The sequence below is a fragment of the Grampus griseus genome (genome assembly GCF_964374135.1).
Source record: "Grampus griseus genome assembly, chromosome: 12".
Taxonomy (NCBI): Eukaryota; Metazoa; Chordata; class Mammalia; order Artiodactyla; family Delphinidae; genus Grampus; species Grampus griseus.
Genome location: NC_139006.1, coordinates 39,262,246 through 39,284,913, shown reverse-complemented (window position 1 = coordinate 39,284,913; position 22,668 = coordinate 39,262,246). Strand labels below are relative to the sequence as shown.

Sequence of the window (22,668 nt, the reverse complement as noted above, 5' to 3'; positions counted from 1 at the left end):
TCATAAATGTGAAATCAGTAAACTAGGGACAGGAAGTTTCATTTTATAAACAGGTCATTTATGACAGTTTCCAGTGGAATTTGGAGCCAATGTGAGGCGAACTTGTTATCAGAATTTGCCATTATAACAAAGAACTTTATGACTGTCAACTGCAGATCATAAGTGAAGCCAGTCCCCATAAACATGTGAAATGAAGGTGAGTGGGTTATAAAAGTTCCTGTAACAAGTGATCTCAGCTATAGTCATCACTGACAAGGAATTCAAGTTACACCATAAATCTCTTATTTTGCAATGTATTACAAGTTCAAATTCAGTGATTGGTTCTGTACTGCTAGCTAAACAAACTTGGGTTCAACATTCTGAGAACTAACTAGATCCAGCAAAACAATAAATAAGAAGCCCACAAGGAGAACTAATTGATAGACACACCCTTCAATTGGTATCATTTATAACACATTTACCAAGCACATTGGCTGACCTTGGTCACTGCCAAGACACCTGCTACACAGAAGGAAAACTCATAGATTCAGAGATGTTAAAAACTGGGGTTTTTTTCCTGTTAACAGTTATTTTTACTGGTAAGTGCACAAAACTAATGCCGCCATCTAAATATGGATGTTACTAGATCAAATTTAAAATGCCACTAGAACCTAAATTCTGCCAGTTTTTTTGCTCAATCTTGAGAAAATGTTACCTTCTGGACTCAGCTCAATGCGCCTTTCCAAAAAAATAATAATCAGTTTCATTGTTCATACATTGGCTAATACATGAAAACAAGGAACTTCCTTGGAATATTTTCCGGCAGTACTTTTTCTTTTTAAATATGATGCATATAAGAAAAATGAAAACCACAGGGAGTCAGGCACTGAAGTTAAGGATGCCCTTTGAAGAAAAGTTTAAGCTGTGGGAGACTGTAACAAGTTTAAGGCACATACACTCATTAAATTAACCTCAGCCACTTTATTTTAAATGCATTAAAAACAAAACAACCATAAAACTAATTGCTTCTCTTTAAGGTGCCAGACTTACATTGTGATGCAATTTCACTCTAATCTATTTAACACAAACAACATGTGTAGCATTTGTTCCTGCTAATTAGAGTATAACAATTAAATAAATTACTTGGATACTTAAGATGTCTGGCATCTAACTGTAAAATATTTTACTTTAAAAGGTATTAGAGTATGAGTGCTTGGCTAAACAAATGTTAGCCTTACGGTGGGGCTTGTGAAAGCTTTCGTTTATTTTCTCCAATCACTACAGCAGTAAATACCCTTTCCTTCTTAACAACACGCAAGACAATAAGAGATTAATCCCTGAAGAAAATCAGAATTCCCACACTTTAATAGAACATAGTGAAATGTGTCGGGATGGTGAAAATCCTCTACTTGCAAAAAACATGCAGACTGCATTTTCTTCTCAAGTTCTATGTAGTTCTCTGAACAGCCACATTTCAAAATAACAAAGGTTAGAGTAAATAAATTTTTCACCCGACTCAAGGACAGTCCAAAAGACGGATGGAATTTGGAGCTAAAACGAGTCTGGCTCCGAGAAGAGGTGGAAGGGGCCCAGAGGTAGAAGGGACAGAGTCAAAGGGGTCCAGGAGGATGAGGCTGTGGGGAGAAAGGGACTGTGGGTTCGCTGTTGTCATATCCATTTGAGGGGGCATGTTACAAAGAAGCATGCTTTTTTTCAAGAATAAACTCCAAACCAGACCAAAGAGTCCACAGTGAAAATAAAAATCTCCTTCCTTCACCTGACCTGGGGCTGTAGCCTCAGTTTTTCTCCCTGAAGGTTACTAACATTACTCATTCCTTGTATCTCCTTCCAAAACTATTTCACTGCATTTACAAGTACATCTAGAGATTTGTAAATATAGGGAGTTTGGGTACTTTTAAAAGATGGTAGCACACTACACCATTATTTTTTTTTTTCCATTTAAGGACGTCACTCTCCTTTCAGGACCTGCGCTCGTGGGCGCTCAAACGACCGGAGAACCGGGCGTACCGCTGGGGCCGGCGCTCGGCCCGCCCCGGGTGGCCCCGCGGGGACAGGTGCGGTCGGGCGGGGCCGGGCGGGGAGACCCCGGCCCCAGGGGAAGAGCGCCGCTTGGGGCCGGGCTGCAGGGGAGGGCGGCGCTCGCACTCACCACGCGCTTCTGCGGCTTGATGAGGGGCCGGCTGAGGCCGTTCATCTTGCTGTAGAGGCCGCAGGCGTTGCACAAGTAGTGGCCGGTGCCGTCCCGCCGCCACAGTGGCGTCTGGATGGAGCCGCAGTTCACGCACTCGCGGCTCTCAGGCAGGTCCTCCAGCAGGTCTGCGGGGACGAGAAGCCGGTGAGGTCCCGCCCGCCCGCCGGTCCGTCCGTCCGTCTCCGCAGGCCTCCCCGACACCCCAGCACCCCGATCCGCAGTGCCGGCCTTCCCCACCGGGCTTTCTGCTCGGCGGCCCGGCCGGGAGCCGGCTGTTGATGTCATCGCGATCGACCTGTTGACCAACACTTTGTCCAATATTTCTGCACCCCTGGGCGCACCCAGTGCAAACCCCAGGGCAGTCGGAGACAGAGCTGGAAGCCCGGCCCGAATCATCTGCCTCCTGTCTCCAAGGACCTCAGAGTTGAGCCGGGGGGAGGTTGGTTTGGGTCCTCTGACACCTTCTTTCCGGCTGTTCCCAAGCTTTTTAAAACTGAAATCCATCATAATTACAATATACCACTTGCCAAACCCCAGCAAGTCTTGCAATATTAACAATGATCACTGACTCCTGCCCTAACCCACAAATATCCCCGGACAAAGTGAGGCTGTCTTCTTTACTTCTATCTCAAGTTAACTTTTTGAAGGTATTTGCTGTATCTACTACTCTTCCTTTTCCTCAGTAAAAAATAGACAAGTGAAATTAGAAATACTGTTCTTGGGCACTTTTGTCAATTAATTAGAAATTACTCAGGTCTCCTCAGGGGGCGGGGAAAGCACTAAAAGATTAATAAACACAGAGATAAATGTTAAGCTCGATTTTCATGCCACAAAGACCAAATACTAAAATATTATGATTTCAAAGTGGGTCTTATTGCTTCAATCTACAAAACATCTACAAATGGTTGATGCTTTACCAATTCAGAAAATTACTCGGACTGTCCCAATGCTAAATAAATTTTTTCCTATTTTCCTGCACTAAAATTTCAACTTATGTCATCTATTTAAATTATATGTGTCATTTGGCTACTTGGTTAGTTTTCCGGAGTTCACAATTAACCTAAACCTGCTAATTTACTCTAAAGAAGCCTTTAGAGTAAATGGTTTTAACATTTATTACTTCCCCTTGAATAAGTTAAATATGAATAATTATCTAAAATGAGGTTCTTATCAAGCACTTTTTAAATAGACTTTAAAATATCTCCAGTCTAGAGTTACTTATATTATAGAAAATTTAAATGTTACCATTTGGCTTTCTTTAAGGAGCATTTCTGAATCAATTTTTAAAGTAAATAAACATTACACTTTACAGTTTATTTGAAGAGTATGCTAGCAAGCCTTTCTATTCACGAGCAGTCTCCAGCTTGTGTCTACCATCAACTTTTGTACAGATATTTAAACGGGATTTGGACATACAGAAATCTTTCATTCCATTAATATTATTTACCCTGCAAAACAAGTCTCCTTCCTCCTCAAGAAATACGTTTAAAAGAAACTAGCCTCCCACATAACTCGAATTCAAAGTTGTCATGGGGATACTGCAACTTAGAACACATCACAAAGATTTATTCTTCTCCTCCCTAAAAGCTACTATTGACTACGGTAATCAGTAAAATGCTCAGGACTTCAAGGACACTGAAGTTAAACAAGGTATTTGTCTTTGTTGTTGACTTTAAAATGTTACCTATCAGAGCCCCTCTCCGTGGAGAATTGGGGCATTCCCTGGAGAACCCAGCCCTACGCCTGGCCTCCTTCTCCCGGGCTGGGAACAATAAAGACTCCCCGGAGAAGACAGTGTGAACGCCCCAGGTAAATCTCTTTAGTCAGCTGAAAACTCAGAGACAAAACGTAAAGTCTACTTTTGATAAATAAAATTTAGGAAGTTTGCTTATTTTTAATTAAGTAAAAGCTACAGCTCCCATTGCGTCCACACTTTTCCCCACTCCTCATTCAGCAGCTGCAATCCTATAACTAAAATAAGAAAAAGCTACTTTTTATAAATCACGAAATCTGATTGTGCTGGAAGCTCTCTCACCATTTCCCCCCAATTCATCCTCTGTCTCCTAACCTGGCTGCTTTGGGTGGCCCTGGACAGTGACAGACTCAGGGGAGAAGGGCAAGGCCAGCGAATGTCATCCCGGGACCGAGAATGGAACCCAGTTCAGCGGCAGCTTGTGAGGGCACTGGCCTCTGGAGACAGAACTCACCCCAAAACTCCCCACCAGCACCAGCACCAGCACCAGGGAGAGGTGAATGGAGCAGGTTCCCAGAGAACAGCCCCCTACTCCACCCCGCACTGTGCAGGTTGAGAAAGCTCAGTGCTCAGGTTTTAGCCCTGCCCATTTGCTCGAAAAAGAGTGCCTCCAAAAATGGTTTGTTTAAAAAAAAAATCAAAGTGGAGAAGCAGAGAATCAGTTAGGAAGCTGGCAGGAGAGGTGCTCTCTAGCATGGGAACACCTGTAATGGACAAGCAAAGTTAGGGTCATTCATCTCCCCCACCCCCAGACTGGCTTATTCTCAGCAGCTTCCTGCCTTCTTTAAAGACTCTTTATGCAAAAGCTGGGTGTTCCCAAACCCCTTTCCTTTTTTTTTTTTTTTGAAACATGCTCTGAGTCTACACAAGATTTTTCTAACTTTGCAGTGTTCTACCCAGAAAGGGAAAGAATTAGTGAAAGGATAGGCTAAGTTTAGATTGAAAAACTTACAACCTGTCTGTAATTGCACCCTACCACCTCTAAAAGGATTTTTCTCACAAAACCAATTACTTTAAACATCCAAAGACTTCGATTATGTCTTTTGGACTGCTTCTCTGTCCTGTGTAATGCTGGAAGAGGGCAAAGGGAAACGGAGGTCACGCTAAGGTGCGTCGCCAAGCAGGCAGAGCTGCCCCCTACCCAGCTCACACAACCTTTCGGATTCCCTGCTGGATTCTTGACTGACAGAAACCTCACAGCCTAACCACCACCCCCTTCCATCCTTTGAAGATCCTTCTCCCTGTCTCTCTGCTCCCGGGAGCCAGATGTGGGTCCCTAATGCAGCAGGAAGGGTGACAGGGCTCTGTGGTCTCAAGTCTCCAAACTTCAACAGGGCCCTCCCCACCGCCCCACTCTACACACAGACCATAAAGATGGTCTCCAGGACCAGCTTTGCAAGGAGAGGAGAGGGGATTTTCAGCCCAATGTTACTGAGAGAGCGCAATTCAAATAAGATCCTTCACACCTTCAGGCCACTAGCATTCCCAGGCTGTCTCTGAACACAAGGCTAGCAGTGCCTCACTTGACCCTCACCAATTAGGGTCCCTAAAAGACTTGCTGTCCCTAAGTGAAGGGCTCTCCCGCGAAGCCCAGACCTGGGGCCTGAGAGCACCAGGTAGGGTACCTTAGGCTGATGTGCCTCCTTTGTCTTTGCCACTTCTTGACTCCCACAGCTCCCCTCAAAGAAACAACGGCCAAAAAAAGTCCATTTTTTTTGTCTTAGGAGACTGTCAGGTTATATCAAACAGGTTAAATACAAAGAGAGACCTCTGAAAGCACGAAAAAGGACCCAGAAGCTGAGGAAAGAAGCCAACGTGCCTCTGTCAGGCCAGACAACAGTTCACACCCTCCCTTGTCCTTGAAGAGCAGGACAAACACTCTTCAAGATGTGGGGCATTTGCAGGAATTTTGACAATTGTGTTTTCCCAGTTCACTCCAAACTGCCCCCAGACACTGGAATGGAAAGCATGAGTGGGATTGGAAACTGAAAAATTGTTGGCCTGGGTTCCGGAGGAAGAATAGGCGTGAGTGCTCCTGGATCCCTGGTCCCAGCCTGGGGGACGCAGGCGGGAGCAACAGCACGACACCCCGCCGGCCTGCTGATGCCAAGCAAAAGGGCCCCGGCACCAGCCTTCCCTCGGGACAGTCACAAGGCTGACCTCTCTTCTTGCCCTCTCACTGAGGGTCAGAGAGATGCCAACTAGGTCCTTTTCCACCATGGACCTCTTTAAACACTCTCGTTGAGGGAAACACACGCAGCTCCCGACCTTGGGAGAGCTGAATTGGGTGTGACTGTGTGTATTGGAGGAGAGGGTGAATCGTATGCCCAACACGCTCCTAAAGTTACCCTCCAAATGGACTCTCACGCTTCCACCCAGGCAAACTGGAGTCTGCGACCAAGTTCAGGCCCTGTCCGTTTCCTCCTGGGCTCATTTTTTTCCAACTGCCCACTCCAGTCGCTATCCATCAAGTCCCTGGACCTCCTCCCAGACCCTGAGGCATATCTGCGCATCTAGTCTCTCTCGTTCAGAACAGAAGCACCACAACAACGCGGTCAGACTCCGGGCACCCAGACAGGAATGCCCTGGAAACAGGGCCCAAGTCAACTAGCTACTCCACACCCCCTCGCGCCCCGACTCCCATGCCGCGGCGCGACCCTTACCTGCGCTGGGGCCCCGCGGCACAGGGAGCGGGGCTCCGGCGCGGCTCTGCAGGCTGTGAAGCACCGGGGTCTCGAAGGGTCCGGCGGGCCAGGCGGGCGTCAGCGGTGCACCCACGTAGGGCGAGTAGGCGCTCGGGTGGTGGTGGTGATGGTGGTGGTACGTCCCGTTCAGCGGCCGCGCGGCCGACAGCGAGCCATATTGGTGCTCGCGGCCGCCCATGGCCGCCAGACTGCCGCCTCCACCGCTCACGCCGCCCGCGCCCCCGCCGCCGGCCGCCGCGTAGCCCCCCGGGTCCCGAGCCGCGCCGTTGGCCATGGGCGGGCTGGGCGAGTAGGGGAAGCGCGCCGAAACGTGCGCCGCGGCGGAGCTGGCGCTGCCGGGCCCCGCCGCCCCGCCGGCTGCCGCGCCGCCTCCGCTGCCGTACGGGGGGCTGTCGGCGGAGGCCTGGGGCCAGCCGGGGTGCGCGCCAGCGCCGCCCGCGTGATTGGCGGGCCCGCCGCCCGCCCCCTGGAGGTACGGCAGGCCGGGCAGCATGGAGCCCACGCGCGTAGTGGGAACGTAGACTGGGGAGCTCGCCGCGGCCGCGGCCGCAGCCGCGGCGGCCGCCGAGTGCACGAAGCCGCCGGGCGCGCCGTCGTAAGCGGCGGGCCCCTGGCTGGAGAGGGCGGCGAGGGTCTGGTACATCTCCTCGGGCTGCTCGGGGGCGAAAGGGCTCAGCTTGGCGCCGCGGCTGGACCACAGCAGCTTGCTGGCGGTCGCGGCCTGGTCGAGGTCAGTGAAGAGCAATAGGTCCTCCCAGCTCGACAGGGCGCCCCCGGGGCCAGAGATCCCCGGCGCCGAAGGTCCGTGGGGAGCCCCGAAGGGATGCGAGGCGTAGGGGCTAAGTAGCAGCGAGCGGGCCGTGGGTCCCGCCGCCGCCTCCGTGTCGAGCTGCGGTGTCCTGCAGTTGCTGGCGCCGCCGGGGCCGCGCTCCCCACCGCGAGAGCAGCAGGAGGAAGAAGAGGAGGAGATGGGGGAAGGCGGCGTAGAGGGCTCCCGCGCTGGAAAGGCTCCGGAGTCGCTGGCGTCCGCAGGCGCGGCCCCGAAGCGCTTCGGCAGGCACCAGCCGCCGTCAGTCAAGGCCATCCACGGTCCGGTGCCCTCCTAGCTGACTTCTAGCTCCTGAGACCGGATGGGGAGGGAGACAGGGTCGGGAGGAGAGATAAAAAAAGGAGTTATCCAAAGCTCAGGCTGCACGACATCTTACCTCCACTCGCCTCCCTGGCTAATGAGATTCCTCAGAGATCCCGTTTCTGCCCCGGGCTCAAGGGGTGGGTAAGGAGAGGGGCAAGGGGCCTGCGCAGCCGCCACAGGATCTTCCCAGGACCCGGATACAAGCTCTCCCTCACCCGCACGGCTCGGGTCCCTTCGCGCTCCCTTCCCACCCCCCTCCGCAGCATCCTTCATCAGCGCGAGCGCCAGACCCCAAGGGTGACTGCGAGGCTGGCCGAGGTTTTCCTTCCGCCCCGAAGTGGCTCCCTCCTGGCTGATGGCACACAAAGGAACTTTTTAAGTAGCCGTGCGTGTCGGCGCTGCCTTATCATTCCTCCGTACGGGGGTCGCTCGCCCGGAATGCCTCAATATGAGAGCTGCCCGCGTGAAAATCATTAGCACAGGGAAGGCAACCTGTTCCCGAAAACGAAACCGCCGCGTTCTCCCATACTGGCTTTCCCAGAGCTTCCCGGACTGCGCTGACGAGACAGAACGCGAGCCCCAGAGAGAAATGCAACCCAGCCCTGGAAGGTGGGGCCGCAGGGCGGAGATCGCAGTCTCGGACCTTCGGGACATAGGCAGTTCGGGGTGCGTGCGGGGCCGGAGTCTCCTGCCCAACCCGCGTCCCCGCGGCGCCGCACACCTTAAGACACCGCTCGCCTCTGCAGCCACCAGCGCGTGCGCTCACGCCGGCCGCGCCACGCCGGCCAGACCACCCCGGCCCACCCCGCGGTCATCCCCAGCCGCGGAAAGGCCAGACCGTTCCGGAATCGGACGTAGCGGGGTGGAGCGGAGCGCAGAGAAAAGGAGGGGGAAATGTAAGGGGGGACGCGAGACCGCCCCGGAGCCGAGGCCACCCCAAAGGGGAGAGCAGGAAGAATGACAGGGAGACAAGGAGGGGGTGGAGGAGGGAGGCGAAATACAGCCGGACTGGCCTTCTCGGGGCTGCTTTTCCAAATCGCCTGGGCTCATCGGAGATAACCATACTAAAATTAATACCCACACACAGACCGGGACTAGATAGCAGGAAAGAAGTCTCTGCCCGCCTGACTGCCGGCTCCCGCCCCTTTGCGCCAAGATAACTCGGAGATAAGGCTGCGCGCAGATAAGCGCTTCGGGGAGAGGAAAAGACACCATAAGTCGGTCCGCGGTGTCCCGGGAACCTGGGTGCCTGCTGGGAGTGGAGAAGGTAGAAACCCTCGGAGCCGATCGCGGCCCGCAGAGGGCCGGAGAGCCGAGGCCGACGGGCCAGCGACGGGTGGGGGGTGCAGAGGAGGAAAGAGGAGAGATCGTGCAAGAGAGGAAGCAGCCGAACCTCGGGTGGGCGCTGCGCATGGAGAACAGCCGTGGCGGAGGGGGCTCCAGAGCGCTGAGAGAGGCCGAGGGCGCCGGCAGGCGAGCGCGAGTCCGGGGTCTGCGCGGTGTTGCTGGTGAATAAAAAGGAGAGAGGAGGCGCCTCTTACAGCTCTGCCGGAAAACTGCAGCCTGCGCTCCTGATTGGACTCACCGAGCCCTAAACAAACAGCGCTCGCCGAAGGGTGCCAGGCTGTGGGTCGGAACTGCGCTCTGCGAGCAGCTGGGCGCTGGAGGTGAAGAGGAGGAGGAAGAGGAGGAGGAGGGAGCTAGGGGAGGAGAGAAAAGAGGGTGGGGAGGAGACGGCGGGCGGCGGGGGGAGGGGAGCGCGCTGCCCGGGCAGACAATGAGCCCCGCGCAGCCTGCGGGTGTGGGCTAAGCCGCGAGCACCGTCCTGGGAGTAGGGGCGAGTCCATCCAGGGGGCGCCGGGGGAGGGGCGGAGGTGGCAGAACGCCTGACCTGGCTGGCGACCCACACCCATTCCTCCTCCCCCAGTTACACGCGCGCTCAAGGGGGCGGGGGGGGGCGGCGGTGGCGCTGGAGGAGTTGACCGTGCACAGCCCCACGCAGCCACCGCAGCGGGAGAGACGCGCCAGCTCCCTGGTCAGCGCGCCCCCCAGAATAAGGGGGGAAAGTGCTTTCCTCCGCTGGCCTTCCCCGCTCCTCCCTGCACATTAAATGAGCTTTTAGCTCCGCAGTTGTGTGTGACCGACCTTAAACTTTCCCAACCTCTTCTCGAGACCCTGAGGCTCAGGTCGTGGTGGCCGTCGGGGGTCTCGTCTCCTGTGATCTAGGAAAAAAGGAACTCGAGTGCCCAGCTCCCTATCTCTGCCCTGCTTTTTAGAAATGTACTAAATTCCTGGGAAGTTTCGGGAGGTTCACGTCAGCCCTCCCCAGCTAAACTACGGGAACTTTGGGGGTCATGGTGTACGTAAAGGTTACTCCATGAAGTGTGCAGAATGGAAAAGGGTTTCCACGCCGGTCACCCCCGGAGGTGCTCTCCAAGTTTTGGTATCCCGTTTGCTCTGAGCTTTCCCTGGAGAACTTCAGGTAAGTATCAGATAAGTCGTTGGAAAGAGGAGGGGGTCACCTTCCCAGGTCCCAGCGCGAAATACCGCTTCCCCACCCCCATCCTCACATACACACCCCTTCTTCGCTCCCTCCAAATGGTTATCACAACTGTGTACAAACTGATACGGTCCTTAGCCAGCAAAGGGACTGGAAATGAACGTCGCGGGGTTATCAGCGCCGATCTGTCAGCGGGGAGTCGCGCGGCCGCAGGTTCGTCCGCGGCAGGAGCCGTGATATATGTCTCGCTCCCTTTCTCTCACAAAAAGGATTTCTTCCGACAGATGTGACCCCAGAAGACTGTCGAGAGAGAATTTTAACTAGGGCAGGAGCAGTTGTTTTGTGGCAATGGATTTTTACACTTTTTTTTTTAAGGTAAATCGAAGTAAATGATTTTCTAAAGGTCAGTCTCCCTGAAAGCGTTTGGGCTGTGTGTGTGTGTGTGTGCGTGCGTGCGTGCGTGTGTGTGTGTGTGTGTGTGTGTATGTTTCCAGTTGGGGAAGAGAGAGGAGCCTGAGCAGAGTTGAGCCGGGGTAGGTAGGGCCATAGTAAAATAGGGTTTCGAGAGATTGTGAGACCTCCTGGCTAAATGTATGTTTCCTCTCTATGTGACTGTGAGCTATGAACCTGTGAATCCTGGGGGACAAGGGGCCAGGGCCTGGCAGAGCGGGGGAGGAAAGAGTGGAATCGAGGAAGTCGGCGATTCTTTTTTTTTTTTTCATTCTTCGTAGTAAATTGCTGCTAAACACTTTTGAATTTTAAATTGCTATCGAAAAGGTCCATAAACCGTTCTCATCCAATTTAGTCACTTTTATTACATTCCTCTTTGCCTCCCCCAATCACTGCGGCGGCTCCCAGTTTCAGCGTGGCCGCAATTCCGAAAAGACTGAAGGTAGAAAACTCTGGAACGGAGACTGGCGACTGGAGCAGGATCCAGGGGCTTTAAAATTTAACCTGAGTTCGATCGAATGCGTCTACCAAAGTAGATAACCCGGCGTCCGCCGTCCACTTAACTCCTACCAGGGCTTCCAATGCCTTTCTTTTGTTTTTTACGTGAGTTCCGATCAAATTTTTATGTAGACTGAGTTTTGCAGAAGCTCCTTTGTAAGCCGTTACAGAAAGGTTGTGGGCATTTGATTTCCTTTGAGTCCAACTGTTCTTAAATATTTCTGAGGTTTGCTCTCAAAAGCAAAGTTTTTTTTTTTAATTCATATCTCAATGAGGTGATTTCTAACGAAGACAAGTTAACAAATAAATAAGTCCATTGGCTGAGTTGGAGTCCGGGCTGTGAACGGCCTCCAAGCCTGAGCCCCGAGGAGAAAGAGCCCCCGGCGCGAACCTGATTCCTGCTGTGTGTGTGTTTCTTATATTTGCAATTACGTGGGTGACCGTGTGAATTTCCTTGGACAATAGTTGACCCCCAGGGACCGGCCTTTCCCGCCAATCCGCAGCAGCGGGGAGAGGGTGCGCTGGCCCCGGCACGGCTGAGACAGGGGTGAGCGGCGGGACGCAGACCAACTCCACAACGTGCGAGTTCTCAGGCTCGAGAAAGGACAAGGCATTTTACCCTCCAGATTCCCAATCAGTTTTGAACATTGCTTAAAACAAAGGTGGGGGCAGGGAAGTCATTGTTTGCTCTTTTGCAGGGTCACAAGTTGTTTTCTGGTTTTTTAGACTGGTCTTGTTTCTCTTGTCAGTTAACAGAGAAATAAAACAAAACTGACCCGTGGAGTTTATTCAGACAGAATGCCAGGTTGCCTGACTGTTCCAGTTTGCAGTTTTCCCAACGCATCGCCTTTGGCCTTGGGGACAACACCCCCGGGGCCCCGGGGAGCGGCACATTTTCAAAGCCACCCCCCAGGGACCTGAGGCCCGGCGCTCTGAGCTTCCTCTGAGCGCCCCAGCTGGTCCGGGAAGACCGGAGGGATTAGGGGGGCGCAGAGGAAGAAGTGCACCCCAAGAGCTGGCGATGGTCCCCACAGTGCTTCAGGTAGACGGTCATGCTCTTAGAAGTTTTATTCGTGTTTCCTTTCCTTTCTTTTTTTCCATTTCTTTCCCTAACGCCTTTCTCTTTTTGGTGGATTTGCTAATCTGGAACGAAATTGTTTCTCTCGGGACTGTTGAGACCCAAGGAGTAGCCCCTCCGGAGCGATCCTGCCTCCGCGAGCGGCCCTCCTCACCCTCGGAGGGGGGCGGGGTGCCTCCCGGGCGAGGCCTGTCCCCAGGGCTGATTTATTTGGGCCGCGCGCGCCACCCCGCTCTTGGCGACTCGAATCCAGCCCGAACCCAGCCGCCAATAGGGCAGGGGGCGGGTGCCTGGCAGCCAAACTGGAAGGGTGTTTGGGAGCCCAGTTGTGCGCCGCTTCTGGACGAGCCGCGAGGCCCCGACGAGGACCCGCGTCTTCCGAGGATCCGCCTTTACGCCCGCAAACTTAAGCTCATCCTCTTATCATTTCACCAAGCTCCTGGGTGCTCCAGCGACGTTTCAGGAAGAAAAAGAATACATACGATTTCTGACTTTAAAGCATAGGTTTTAACTTGAGAGGGTTTTTTGTTGTTGTTGTTTTTAACCAGATTTATGGGGCCTTCTCGCTTGTACCATATTTCTTCCCGTCCCGGGGACGCTTTGGCCAAAGGACACTGGGTCACCTCGGCGTCCTCCACGCCCGCCAGCGCCCGGGCCCACTAGCCGGGTCGGGGCGGCGGGTTCTCCGATTCAACTCGGTGGCTGTCACTCCGACGCAGGCCATCGCCCAGGGCCCTGACAGTTGTTGGAGGGAAGGGGGGGGGGCGTTGTCGTTGTTTTGTTTTTTAATTCTCGAAAATCCCAAAATACTCCTTAGAAATGTCAGGTGGTGACGGCGGAAGCGCGGGACGTGCGCAGCCTAGAGGTCGCCCCAACCGCGTGCCCCGGCTCCCCGCCCCCTGCCCGCCGCTGGTCCCCGGACTCAGGAAGGCGCAGCGCCCACGCCGGACCCCGGCCGGCCGCGATCGCGGCCCCGCGGCCCCGCATCCCCGCGCCGACCCCGCGCGCCGCCGGCGGCCGCCAGCGCGGCGCGGAGGTGGGCTCGCGGCGGCGGCGCGCGAAAGGTCACCGCGGTGGCATTCCTCTCCGCGCGCTGTTTACGTGACTTAATGTACTTCATCCGCTGCGGGTAAGTTAGGGCCGCGATAAGGGGGCGGCCGGAGGAGGGTCGCTGTAAAAGCCCCACGCTGGGCGCCTTCCAGCCCTCCCCTCATCCATTAACCTTTTTACTTTCTTCTTCCCTCTCTCTTTTAAAGCTTGTTATCTAGGCCACCCAATGACCGACGAAAGATTTTCCCTCCCTGCTTCTCCCAAGGCCGCTTTAAACCAAATAAATTTAGCTATTAAGGGCCAAGATGTCTGACAAAAGATCGAAAGGTGTCTTTCCGTGATCGCTTAAAGAAGCGAAGGGGAAGCTTGTGGCTCTCGGATCCCGATAAGACATTCCACACCGGCGCCGGCCTCCCTCCCCGAGGCCTGCTTGCGTCCCGACACGCTGAGAACCCCACTTGGTGGCCCCGATCTCGGATGGCCGCCAAGTGGGGAGTGCCAAGCCCCGGGGTCCCGGGAGCCGGGGACTTCAGGCCGGAGCTGGACTCCCCAAACAGCCCCCCTGCACTAGGCAGAAAAACTAAACCGAACTCAGTGGGACCCAAATTACCTCCCATTTGGATTATTTTCTGATACTGAGTAATACTACAAAGCCAAACCACTCCTAACCTCGTGCCCCGCTCCCCGCGGTTTGCCGAGCTAGGGGCAGTGTTACTCCCCATCTCTGGTCGTCCGAAGCAGACCTTTTGAACCCCAGTCAAAACGTGGTGGGTGGAAGGAACCCGGTGTCGGGATCATACAGGCTAATGGGGAGGGTGTGGACCCGCAGAATAACAGTGTCCAGGTTGGAGGCAGCAGTCCAGATACTCAGCCATCCTCAGGTTGAGTTTGGTTATGAAGTGTGGTATTTACTATTAGTACTATTAATTACTACGGGCTTCACTACATAAAGCCTCGGGCTGCCAGCTGGGCTGAGGCCCTGACCCTGGAGTAATCCCTTCCCTCTCACCAAAGGTGAAGCAAAAAATAATCCAGTTTCCTGATCCAGGACTGAGAAGTGGGCTTGGGGGGTCAGATGCCATGTTTTCCGTTTCCTGCACAGAGCTGCTGCTTCTCCCCTTAAGGAGATGGAACATCCTCCATACTCCAGGCCCACTTAAGCCTTTTCTACCACTTTGAAATACGGCAGGGTAAGAAACTGGGGGTAACAGTTGAGAGCACTCTTAGCTTCGCTGCTGTGGGGCTTCTGCCCACATCTTCTGCCTTTCCCATCTGTTCTTCTCTGGCAACATCAGAGACAGGACTCTGAATCCCAAAAGGCAATCCAGTATCTTCAGCGTCTGTCTGTCCTCTCATGCTGGGCCCCAGAAGTTAAAAATGTCTTTCTTCTCACTTCTCCCTCCAAATAAGGTGAAGTCCCAAATCATTCACCTTATCTAATCCTAACCTCTTACCCAGCCTCTGGAGGTGAGAGAAATCAGAGCATCAGAGGGAAAGGGACCATTTATGCTCTCAATAAGGTGAGAGAGATGCAGAAATTTCCATCCCACTAGACAGGCAAAACCTGGGCTTTCTCTGGGCTTTGCAGGTATCACTAAGTGTTTAGGCAATGCCCATTCCAGGGTCAGGGTGCAGATGCCACCGCCCCAGAGCTGTCTCAGCTCAGAGACCTTTGTGACTGGTTTCCTAGTGGGGCAGGGGGCATTGGGGAAGCAGAAAAAAATGAGATGATAGGCTTTAGCTGTTTGCTAAGTGACTAATGTCCTCCTTGAATCAATTAAAGAAAAAAAGTGCCCAAGAAATTAAAAAAAAAAAACTTACTGCGTTTGCCACCCAGAAATATGACCTCTCCAGCTGTGTTGCAAATATGCAGAGAATTAAGACCAAAAGGCTGTCTACTTACATGCAGTCCTCCAGTTTCCTGCACTTGCGCGACAGTACTGAGTATGCACTGCACAAAGAAGAACTAGAAGAGGTAGCTACTAGTTTTGAAGTGTTTACAGTCTGAAAGGTTTGCAGTTCTGTAGAGCCGGTTAGGCAAAGCACCACAGACAACTTTCAAGATGGAGGGAGATGTCTGAGTCTTTTTTCTTTCTCTAGAAAAGTACCCATGCTCGGATTTTCCTCTAGGCTTCACAATGAGCTTATTAAAACGGGAGGGTGGTGTTCTAGCTCAAACACTAGGGAATTCCTAGGAGCCCAGACTCTGGGCCAGCCTTCCTGGGTTTGAATCATGACCCCTCCCCTTCCTAGCTGAGTGACCAAGACAAATTGCCTAACCTCTCTGCTTCAGTTTCCTCATCTTTAAAATGGGGTTGATAAAAGTACCTCCCTTACAGGATCATTGAGAGGATTAAAAGATGTCTTATGTATCAAGGGCTAAGAGTAACCAGCATACGGTAAGCACTGTGTAAGCATGACCTGTTTTTACCAATATCTATATTGTAATAGACTTACACCTACTACATCAGATTTCAATTTTTTGGGAGACCCACCTATCCCCCAGAGTTAAATTAACTCCCAGGAAAGAACTTCTTTGAGCACTCATTCAACTTTGAGACCTGCCATTCACCAGAGGTCTTGGGCTTTTTCTATGTACCAGCAGTGAGGACTTTATTTATCGCATTATGGTAGGAAAGGGTGATGGGGTAGACAATCGTAGATCTACTTTTGTTGGTTCCTTTGAAGAGGAAAAATTCCTTGTTCCCTTTGCAAATGCCAGCAGCAGACTACAGGACAAAGATAACAATCTTAAGGTTTGTCCTCTGCTCTGAGAAAAGAACTCCAGTCCTCAGAAGCACCCCCCTCCCTGGAAGCTTCTTTCTGGCAGGAGATAGGAGTGAATGAACAGATGGGGCCATGAAGGCGGGCAACCTTGAGGACTGGCGTTAGATATAAGGGAGAAAAAAGAATTAACTAAATTGACCTGGTCATCTCACTACTCTCATGCTTTTTGCCTTTCAATTTGGCATTGCTGTTTATGCAGGAGACTTATTCTACATTAATCACATTTTGTTAAGGAACTTAAAAATAAATAAATAAAGATCTGTGAGAAGCTAGGGGACCCAATATTGATAGAAGAAAATCTAGACCATTCCAGACTTTTTCCAATTGATTTTCTTTCTTTCTTTCTTTTTCTTATAGCATCCCATCTTCTAAAACAAGATCTAAACTGCAATAACGAAAACTTAAAAAGAATCCATGGGACATAACAAAGAATACTGTTCTCTAGATAAAATGATGGGGAAAGAGCTTTGTTTTTCAGGAGGCAAAGTCTGGAGGGATCATAAAAGTCTCCCACACTGTGCAGGTTTCCAGCCACGTTTGTGCCCAGAGCCTGTTTTTCTCTTTCTCTGACAGTCGTGATCTTCTCTCTATTTGATTTACTGAGTGCTGTCATTTCTCTGCTCTTTACTTTCACAATCACACATTCAAACCTGATAAAGTTCAAGACCCTGAATACTTGCAGCTTTCCCAGATTTACAGTCCTGTTGCCCCCCACCCCAGCCAGTGGTCCCCCGGCTGATTGAATCCTCATGGACAAAAGCCATGGGGGATCAGCAAAAAGCCAGCAGGTCCACGAGGGCTGGATCTCCAGAGAACGATATCCCCCATGTCAACTCTGTTAGTCAAAGCGAACCTTGGTAGCTTCCTCCCCCTAAAAAGAGATGTCAACATTCTCTCATTTTAGTTCCAACTTCCAGTTTGTAACCTGCCTGTGGGCAGGGACAGGCACGGTAACTTGCAAATTTTACAGTTGGTGAGAATTGGATGTAAAATCCTGGTCAGCTTACATGATTTTCCTGGATCTACTAAACAGCCTTGTGATCGAGGGCAAGCCACGTAACCTCTCAGTGCCTCAGTTGCTCCATCCATAAAATGGTAGAAATATTACTTTCTATAAACATTAATCACAAACCAATGACTTGAGTCCTCCTCTCTGTGTGTAGCTCTGTCAGGGCCCCAGTAAGACCACGAACACCTGTCTGATCTGGCTGTTTGGATTCTCCCAGGTTAAATACAAACCTAGAAGTTAATCTAAGTACTGTACCAATGGGCTAAACAAAAGGAATGATTCATCTCCAAAGACTGATCAGTTAAATTAGGCTCAAGTTTTCAAACCGCTGAAATGTCTTATGATGGAAGATGCTATCTAAATAATCTATTCTTTGCCTATAAATATGTCATAAGTCAACTAAATCACAGAACAGTGACAAAAAGCCATCAGTGACCATGAACATCCTTATTTCCAGTATGGTGACTATATGGGGACTTCATATTTATGACATAAGTAATTATTTTACATGATTTAATATTTTCATTTATGTTGAACTATCAGAATTTTCTGAGTAAGGTAAGCAGAGATTTAAGTAGGTTTTTTTTTTAAATCACTGTTCCAAATCCATGAATTAAAAAGATGTGATTTCCCCCTCCCCTTTTTTTTTCATATTCTAGAAAGCTAAACTGTCATAATATCTAAGAGGAAAATTGTATTCACCTGTTAGGAAAGAAGGTGAATTATTGCCTACCTTCTTCAGAAGGAATATTTTTAACTTAACCAATCAGGAAACACCGATTGGAGTATATTACGATGTTGCTTTTTCTCCTGACCATAACAATGTTTACTTCTACAGAGGTGAATAAAAATAGAAACTTGACTTAGTGGATATCAAATAACTTTTTCTGGCTCCTCCTGAGCTAGGTGACTACTCTGTTTATAATCCCACAAATTAAAGACATGCAATTATCCAACAAAAACAGTGGGAATATTACACCATTTTTTAAAAGACTGACTACCACATAGCCGGTGCCCAGCCAGCTCTAGCCAAAAACCACAGTATGGACCCATAAATAAAGCTGTCAGCCTTTGCATTTCAAAGGCACCTTTCTGTAGAGAGCTCGGCTTGTGGTGAATAGAAAAGGGCCTACCCAGTGGTTGAGCTGGTGGGCCGGCAGCAGAATCCGTCCACACCTCAGCACTGTGGCTAGATTAAGCTCTTGCATGGAGGTTGAGAGCTGGGGGTCTGGGTTCGAATCCCAGCTCTGCAGCTCACTCTCTATGTCCTTATGCAAGCTATTTAATCCCTCTACTTGTCATTTTCGTCATCTGTAAAAAAAAAAGGGGTGGTAAGAACAGTAGCCTCCTCAAAGAGTTTTTATGAAGTCTCAATGAGTTAATATTTATCAAATGCTTAGAAGAGTGTCTGGCTCAACATGAAGACTATTTGAACCATTTGATAAACAAGGAAAAACACAAACTTCTATTTCAGGCTGCCTTCCTAGAGGAAGAGAGATGAGGGGGGAAGGGAGGACGCCCCAAGTCCTCAAAAAAGTTAGGTAGGAAGGCAAAGGCATAAAGAAAAGATATGAGAAGAAGCCTTTAAGAATGTCAGATATTTCCTACTGGGGATTATTTAAGGTCATAAACTCACCCTTTCTGTGTATAAAACCTTCCAACGTGCTGTCTTTACAATGACAAATGTGCCAATACCTTGATCAGTGAATGGAGTCATAAGGTCTTGCCCAGCATATCGTGTTTATATCAGAGGCAAAAGTGAAGGTTGCAGAGGCAATAAAACTCTCAGGGTGCAAATATTTTAACACCTCACACATGTAAAGATTCTTCTTTCTGGCACATGGGTAAATTTTCTCACTTGAAGAAGCCCCGCGTGATGGCTAGAACTTGGCCCTGGGGTTGCAGCACCAATTCTGTCCTCGTGAGCTCCCCAAGTGTCCACAGTCACAACTGGTATGACTCTAATGGCCATGAGATCCATCCTAAAACCAACGAAGGCTAACACGTGTTTCTCCACCACACAATGGCCCTCTTCTTTCTTCACTCACCCCACCACGTTCTCACGATTATGGCTGCCTTCCTGATGCTCAGGCAGCACTGTGGTCACTGGGACATGAGGTGGGTCATAGGTGGGTCATCTTTACTGCGTCCCTGTGCTCCCCTGGTCTTCAACACCTGGGGGCTCGGATCACGTCTTGCTCATCTTTGTATCCTCATGGACACACGCAGTGTCTGGCCAGACTCTTGAGTGTGATCATTTTGAAAGTTTTAAGATACCACGCTCCAAGCCCAAACATGAGTTCCAACATTATTAGTATCAGACTTTTCTACACTAGAGATAATTATCTCTTTATTTGAAGTTTTAAAATTCACTCTTTTCTCCTACATCCTCCCAAATAGAATTCTCAGCCAGAAGGTTTGAACGTCGACTTTTGGCGGGATTCTATATTGAATAGTGTTGATTATCAAATGATATCTTTATAAGCCACTTTCTGATCCAATAATCCTAATACAAACGAAACCTGACTGTAGCCTGTAGAAATTCGCTAATCCCAAGTACTGTATAGTTAGTTGGTCCTTAAAGGAGCTATTGCGAGGCTATTATTGCAGCAGACGTGTTCCTTTACTTCCCAGACTCTGTCTCAGTTTTTATGGACTTTATATTTCACTACGTTCTACCACTTCCGACTTCAAAATACTTTCCACATTTTTCTCTCTTAATTCAGCCACTTGAGAACATTATATTGTCTGTGTTCAGAATTCTATATTGGCCAATAATTTATTAAGCTAATTAGAAAGCGCACTTTAAAAGAAGAATCAGGGCTTCCCTGGTAGCACAGTGGTTGAGAGTCCACCTGCCGATGCAGGGGACACGGGTTCGTGCCCCGGTCCGGGAACATCACACATGCCGCGGAGCGGCTGGGCCCGTGAGCCATGGCCACTGAGCCTGTGCGTCCGGAGCCTGTGCTCCGCAACGGGAGAGGCCACAACAGTGAGAGGCCCGCGTACCGCAAAAAAAAAAAAAAAAAGAAGAATCAATGGCAAACAGTCAACAGCATCGCCAGCACCATGAACGTGAAGCGGAGGTGCAAATTCCGTTTTGAGTCCCGGCCACATACTCCTCTTTTGTTTCCATCATTCTAACATTAAGGAACAGATGTCAGTCCTGAGAGCAACTGCCTTTTGCCAGTAGGTATAACAAAGGAACAGATTTATAACTGGCACCTACCAAAAATACAATAGGATAAGGTCACACCAAAAAAAGTTAAACAGCACAAGAGAAACAAGGTCCCTCCTGAAGGATTCATTTGAATACAATGTCAAGTTCCTGTCACTTACATTTTCCACTGTGTGGTCAGGGCAGTGCAGATAGCTTTTCAGCTGTGGGGACTTGCCTGATGTGAGAGCGGGTGCCCTATCTGGAGAAAACCAGCCATCAGCTGCACCACGGTCCTCCCTCCCTGGAAGCACCCAAATACATGGCAAACAGGGCAAGACATGCTAAGGACATGCAGTTCAAACATTCTCACACAACACCACAAAATACAGAGCACCTTACAAGAATACCGTCGATGAAGTTCCTGCCCTACAGAATCCTTTTTTAAAGAATTGTCACCATAAGATATCCTACCTAATTAGAAGCCCCCCAGTGAGATTCATAGCACAGTCCCGGACCCACATCAGATCAACTCTACTTCTTCTGTAACCATCAAGAGCAAACATCAGTATCATATTTTCTCATATTTCCTTCATCTCTCGCACTGATGCAGGGACTGTAGGCTGGCCGTGATGAAGAGGCCAGAAAAGAATTGTCTCTCTCTTCCTCCCTCCATGTACCAAACCAGGGGTTCACTGAATCCGTATTAGTTCTGGACATAAACCTAAGGAACTCATTCAAGAAAAGCAGCATCCAAACAGCTACTCTTTTGCCTACGGAGCAACTGCCAGGCGCACACAGGGGTCCTGTGGAGACTTCTTTGTAGGTGACCAAACAATGAGCAACAACAGGGCAGAGAATGGGGATTGATGTGGAGGGAAGAGCTGTTCCAGTCCACACCCTCTGAACCTCAAGAAGGAAAATGAGATCTATTAAATCGAGATAGATAGGGAAAGCCCAAGGCAAAGCTACGAAATACGTCAGATTGTCTTTCAAAGGTCTCTTGTTCCCCTACCCAGTGCTGTGTCGCCAACAGGAACAGTCATCAGTTACCTCACATTCAATCCTTCCATTCTTCCCTTTCCCAACAGCCCGCCCCAAACAGGTAGACACCAGGCTGATCTAAGTAAGGCTACTGGGATAACCAGGCCATCAGAGGTGATACACTCTTGTTTCAGCGGAGACTTTGTATAGTATGGTTTCTAAAAGGTGTGACTGGTGGAATTTCAGACTCCTTGGCAGTCTCGTGGGAGAGATTTGGGGGGACGAGTCTCTTGGTAACCTTTAATTCAGGTAGGCCGTCTCTTGCCACCCCTATATGCAAAGTAAGTTTTATCCAATCACGATTCCAAGCATGGATCCTTTCACTTCAAGGCACTCTCTCTGCTTACTTGACCAATTGTTTTTCAATCTATAACTTAAGTGTTGAGCCCAAAGCATTACGAACCGTTGCATTTTTGTGTTGAAACCATCTAAAGATGACAGATATCTCTGCTCTTAGAAAAAGTCCCTGCTTTGACTAACCCATGGGTAGAGAAGGAGAAAATTACTATTTGCTTTTGCTTAGAAATACGAACCTGTTTGGATCTCTCAAGTTTCCATAAATCTGACAGCTCAAAAAATGAGTTTACTGTAGGAAATAAGGTTTATAAGTATTCAGAGGCAAGATATGAGCTCTGTGCTAGAATTTCAAAACTGGTTAAAATAATGACGGCAAATCCTCAACTGCTGTGAAAACAAACAAGATACAGCTTGCTGAACGGTAAATGAACAATTGGCAGATGTCATATTATTCAAGAATGCTGCCCTGTTACAAGAAGTCACTTTTTTTTTTTAAATAAATTTATTTATTTATTTTTGGCTGTATTGGGTCTTCGTTTCTGTGCGAGGGCTTTCTCTAGTTGTGGCAAGCAGGGGCCACTCTTCATCGCGGTGCGCGGGCCTCTCACTGTCGCGGCCTCTCTTGTTGCGGAGCACAGGCTCCAGACGCGCAGACTCAGTCGTTGTGGCTCATGGGCCCAGTTGCTCCACGACATGTGGGATCTTCCCAGACCAGGGCTCGAACCCGTATCCCCTGCATTGGCAGGCAGATTCTCAACCAATCCGCCACCAGGGAAGCCCAAAAGCTCACTTTTACTTACTTTCTCACCCTTGTGAGAAACCTGAGACCCAGATGATTCCCAAAAGTTCATTTGTAAGTTGCTTCCAAGAAGTTGGAGCAGATTTTCTTATAGAAATAATGTGATAAATGATGGTTAGAGCTCAAAATACCACCCCTCCCTTCATCATTATACAGTATTGTAGACATGAGCATTGTTTTCTAGTATTGTTCACTGCAAGTATATACCATTTAATCTA

The 22,668-nt window shown here is 49.9% G+C and overlaps 1 protein-coding gene across 1 annotated transcript in view; it reads right to left on the bottom strand.

The window, feature by feature from the left end:
* The window catches only part of GATA6 (GATA binding protein 6), a 30,049-nt gene extending 20,766 nt beyond the window's left edge, over window positions 1-9,283 (bottom strand). Inside the window, exons 1-3 of the mRNA XM_082667981.1 lie at window positions 9,175-9,283; window positions 6,608-7,769; window positions 2,150-2,316 (exon numbers count right to left, since the gene is read on the bottom strand). Of these exons, the coding sequence (XP_082524107.1) occupies window positions 2,150-2,316; window positions 6,608-7,733 (1,293 nt within the window). The 5' untranslated portion in view covers window positions 7,734-7,769; window positions 9,175-9,283. The remainder of the gene's footprint in view (window positions 1-2,149; window positions 2,317-6,607; window positions 7,770-9,174) is intronic.
* Window positions 9,284-22,668: the final 13,385 nt, after the last annotated feature.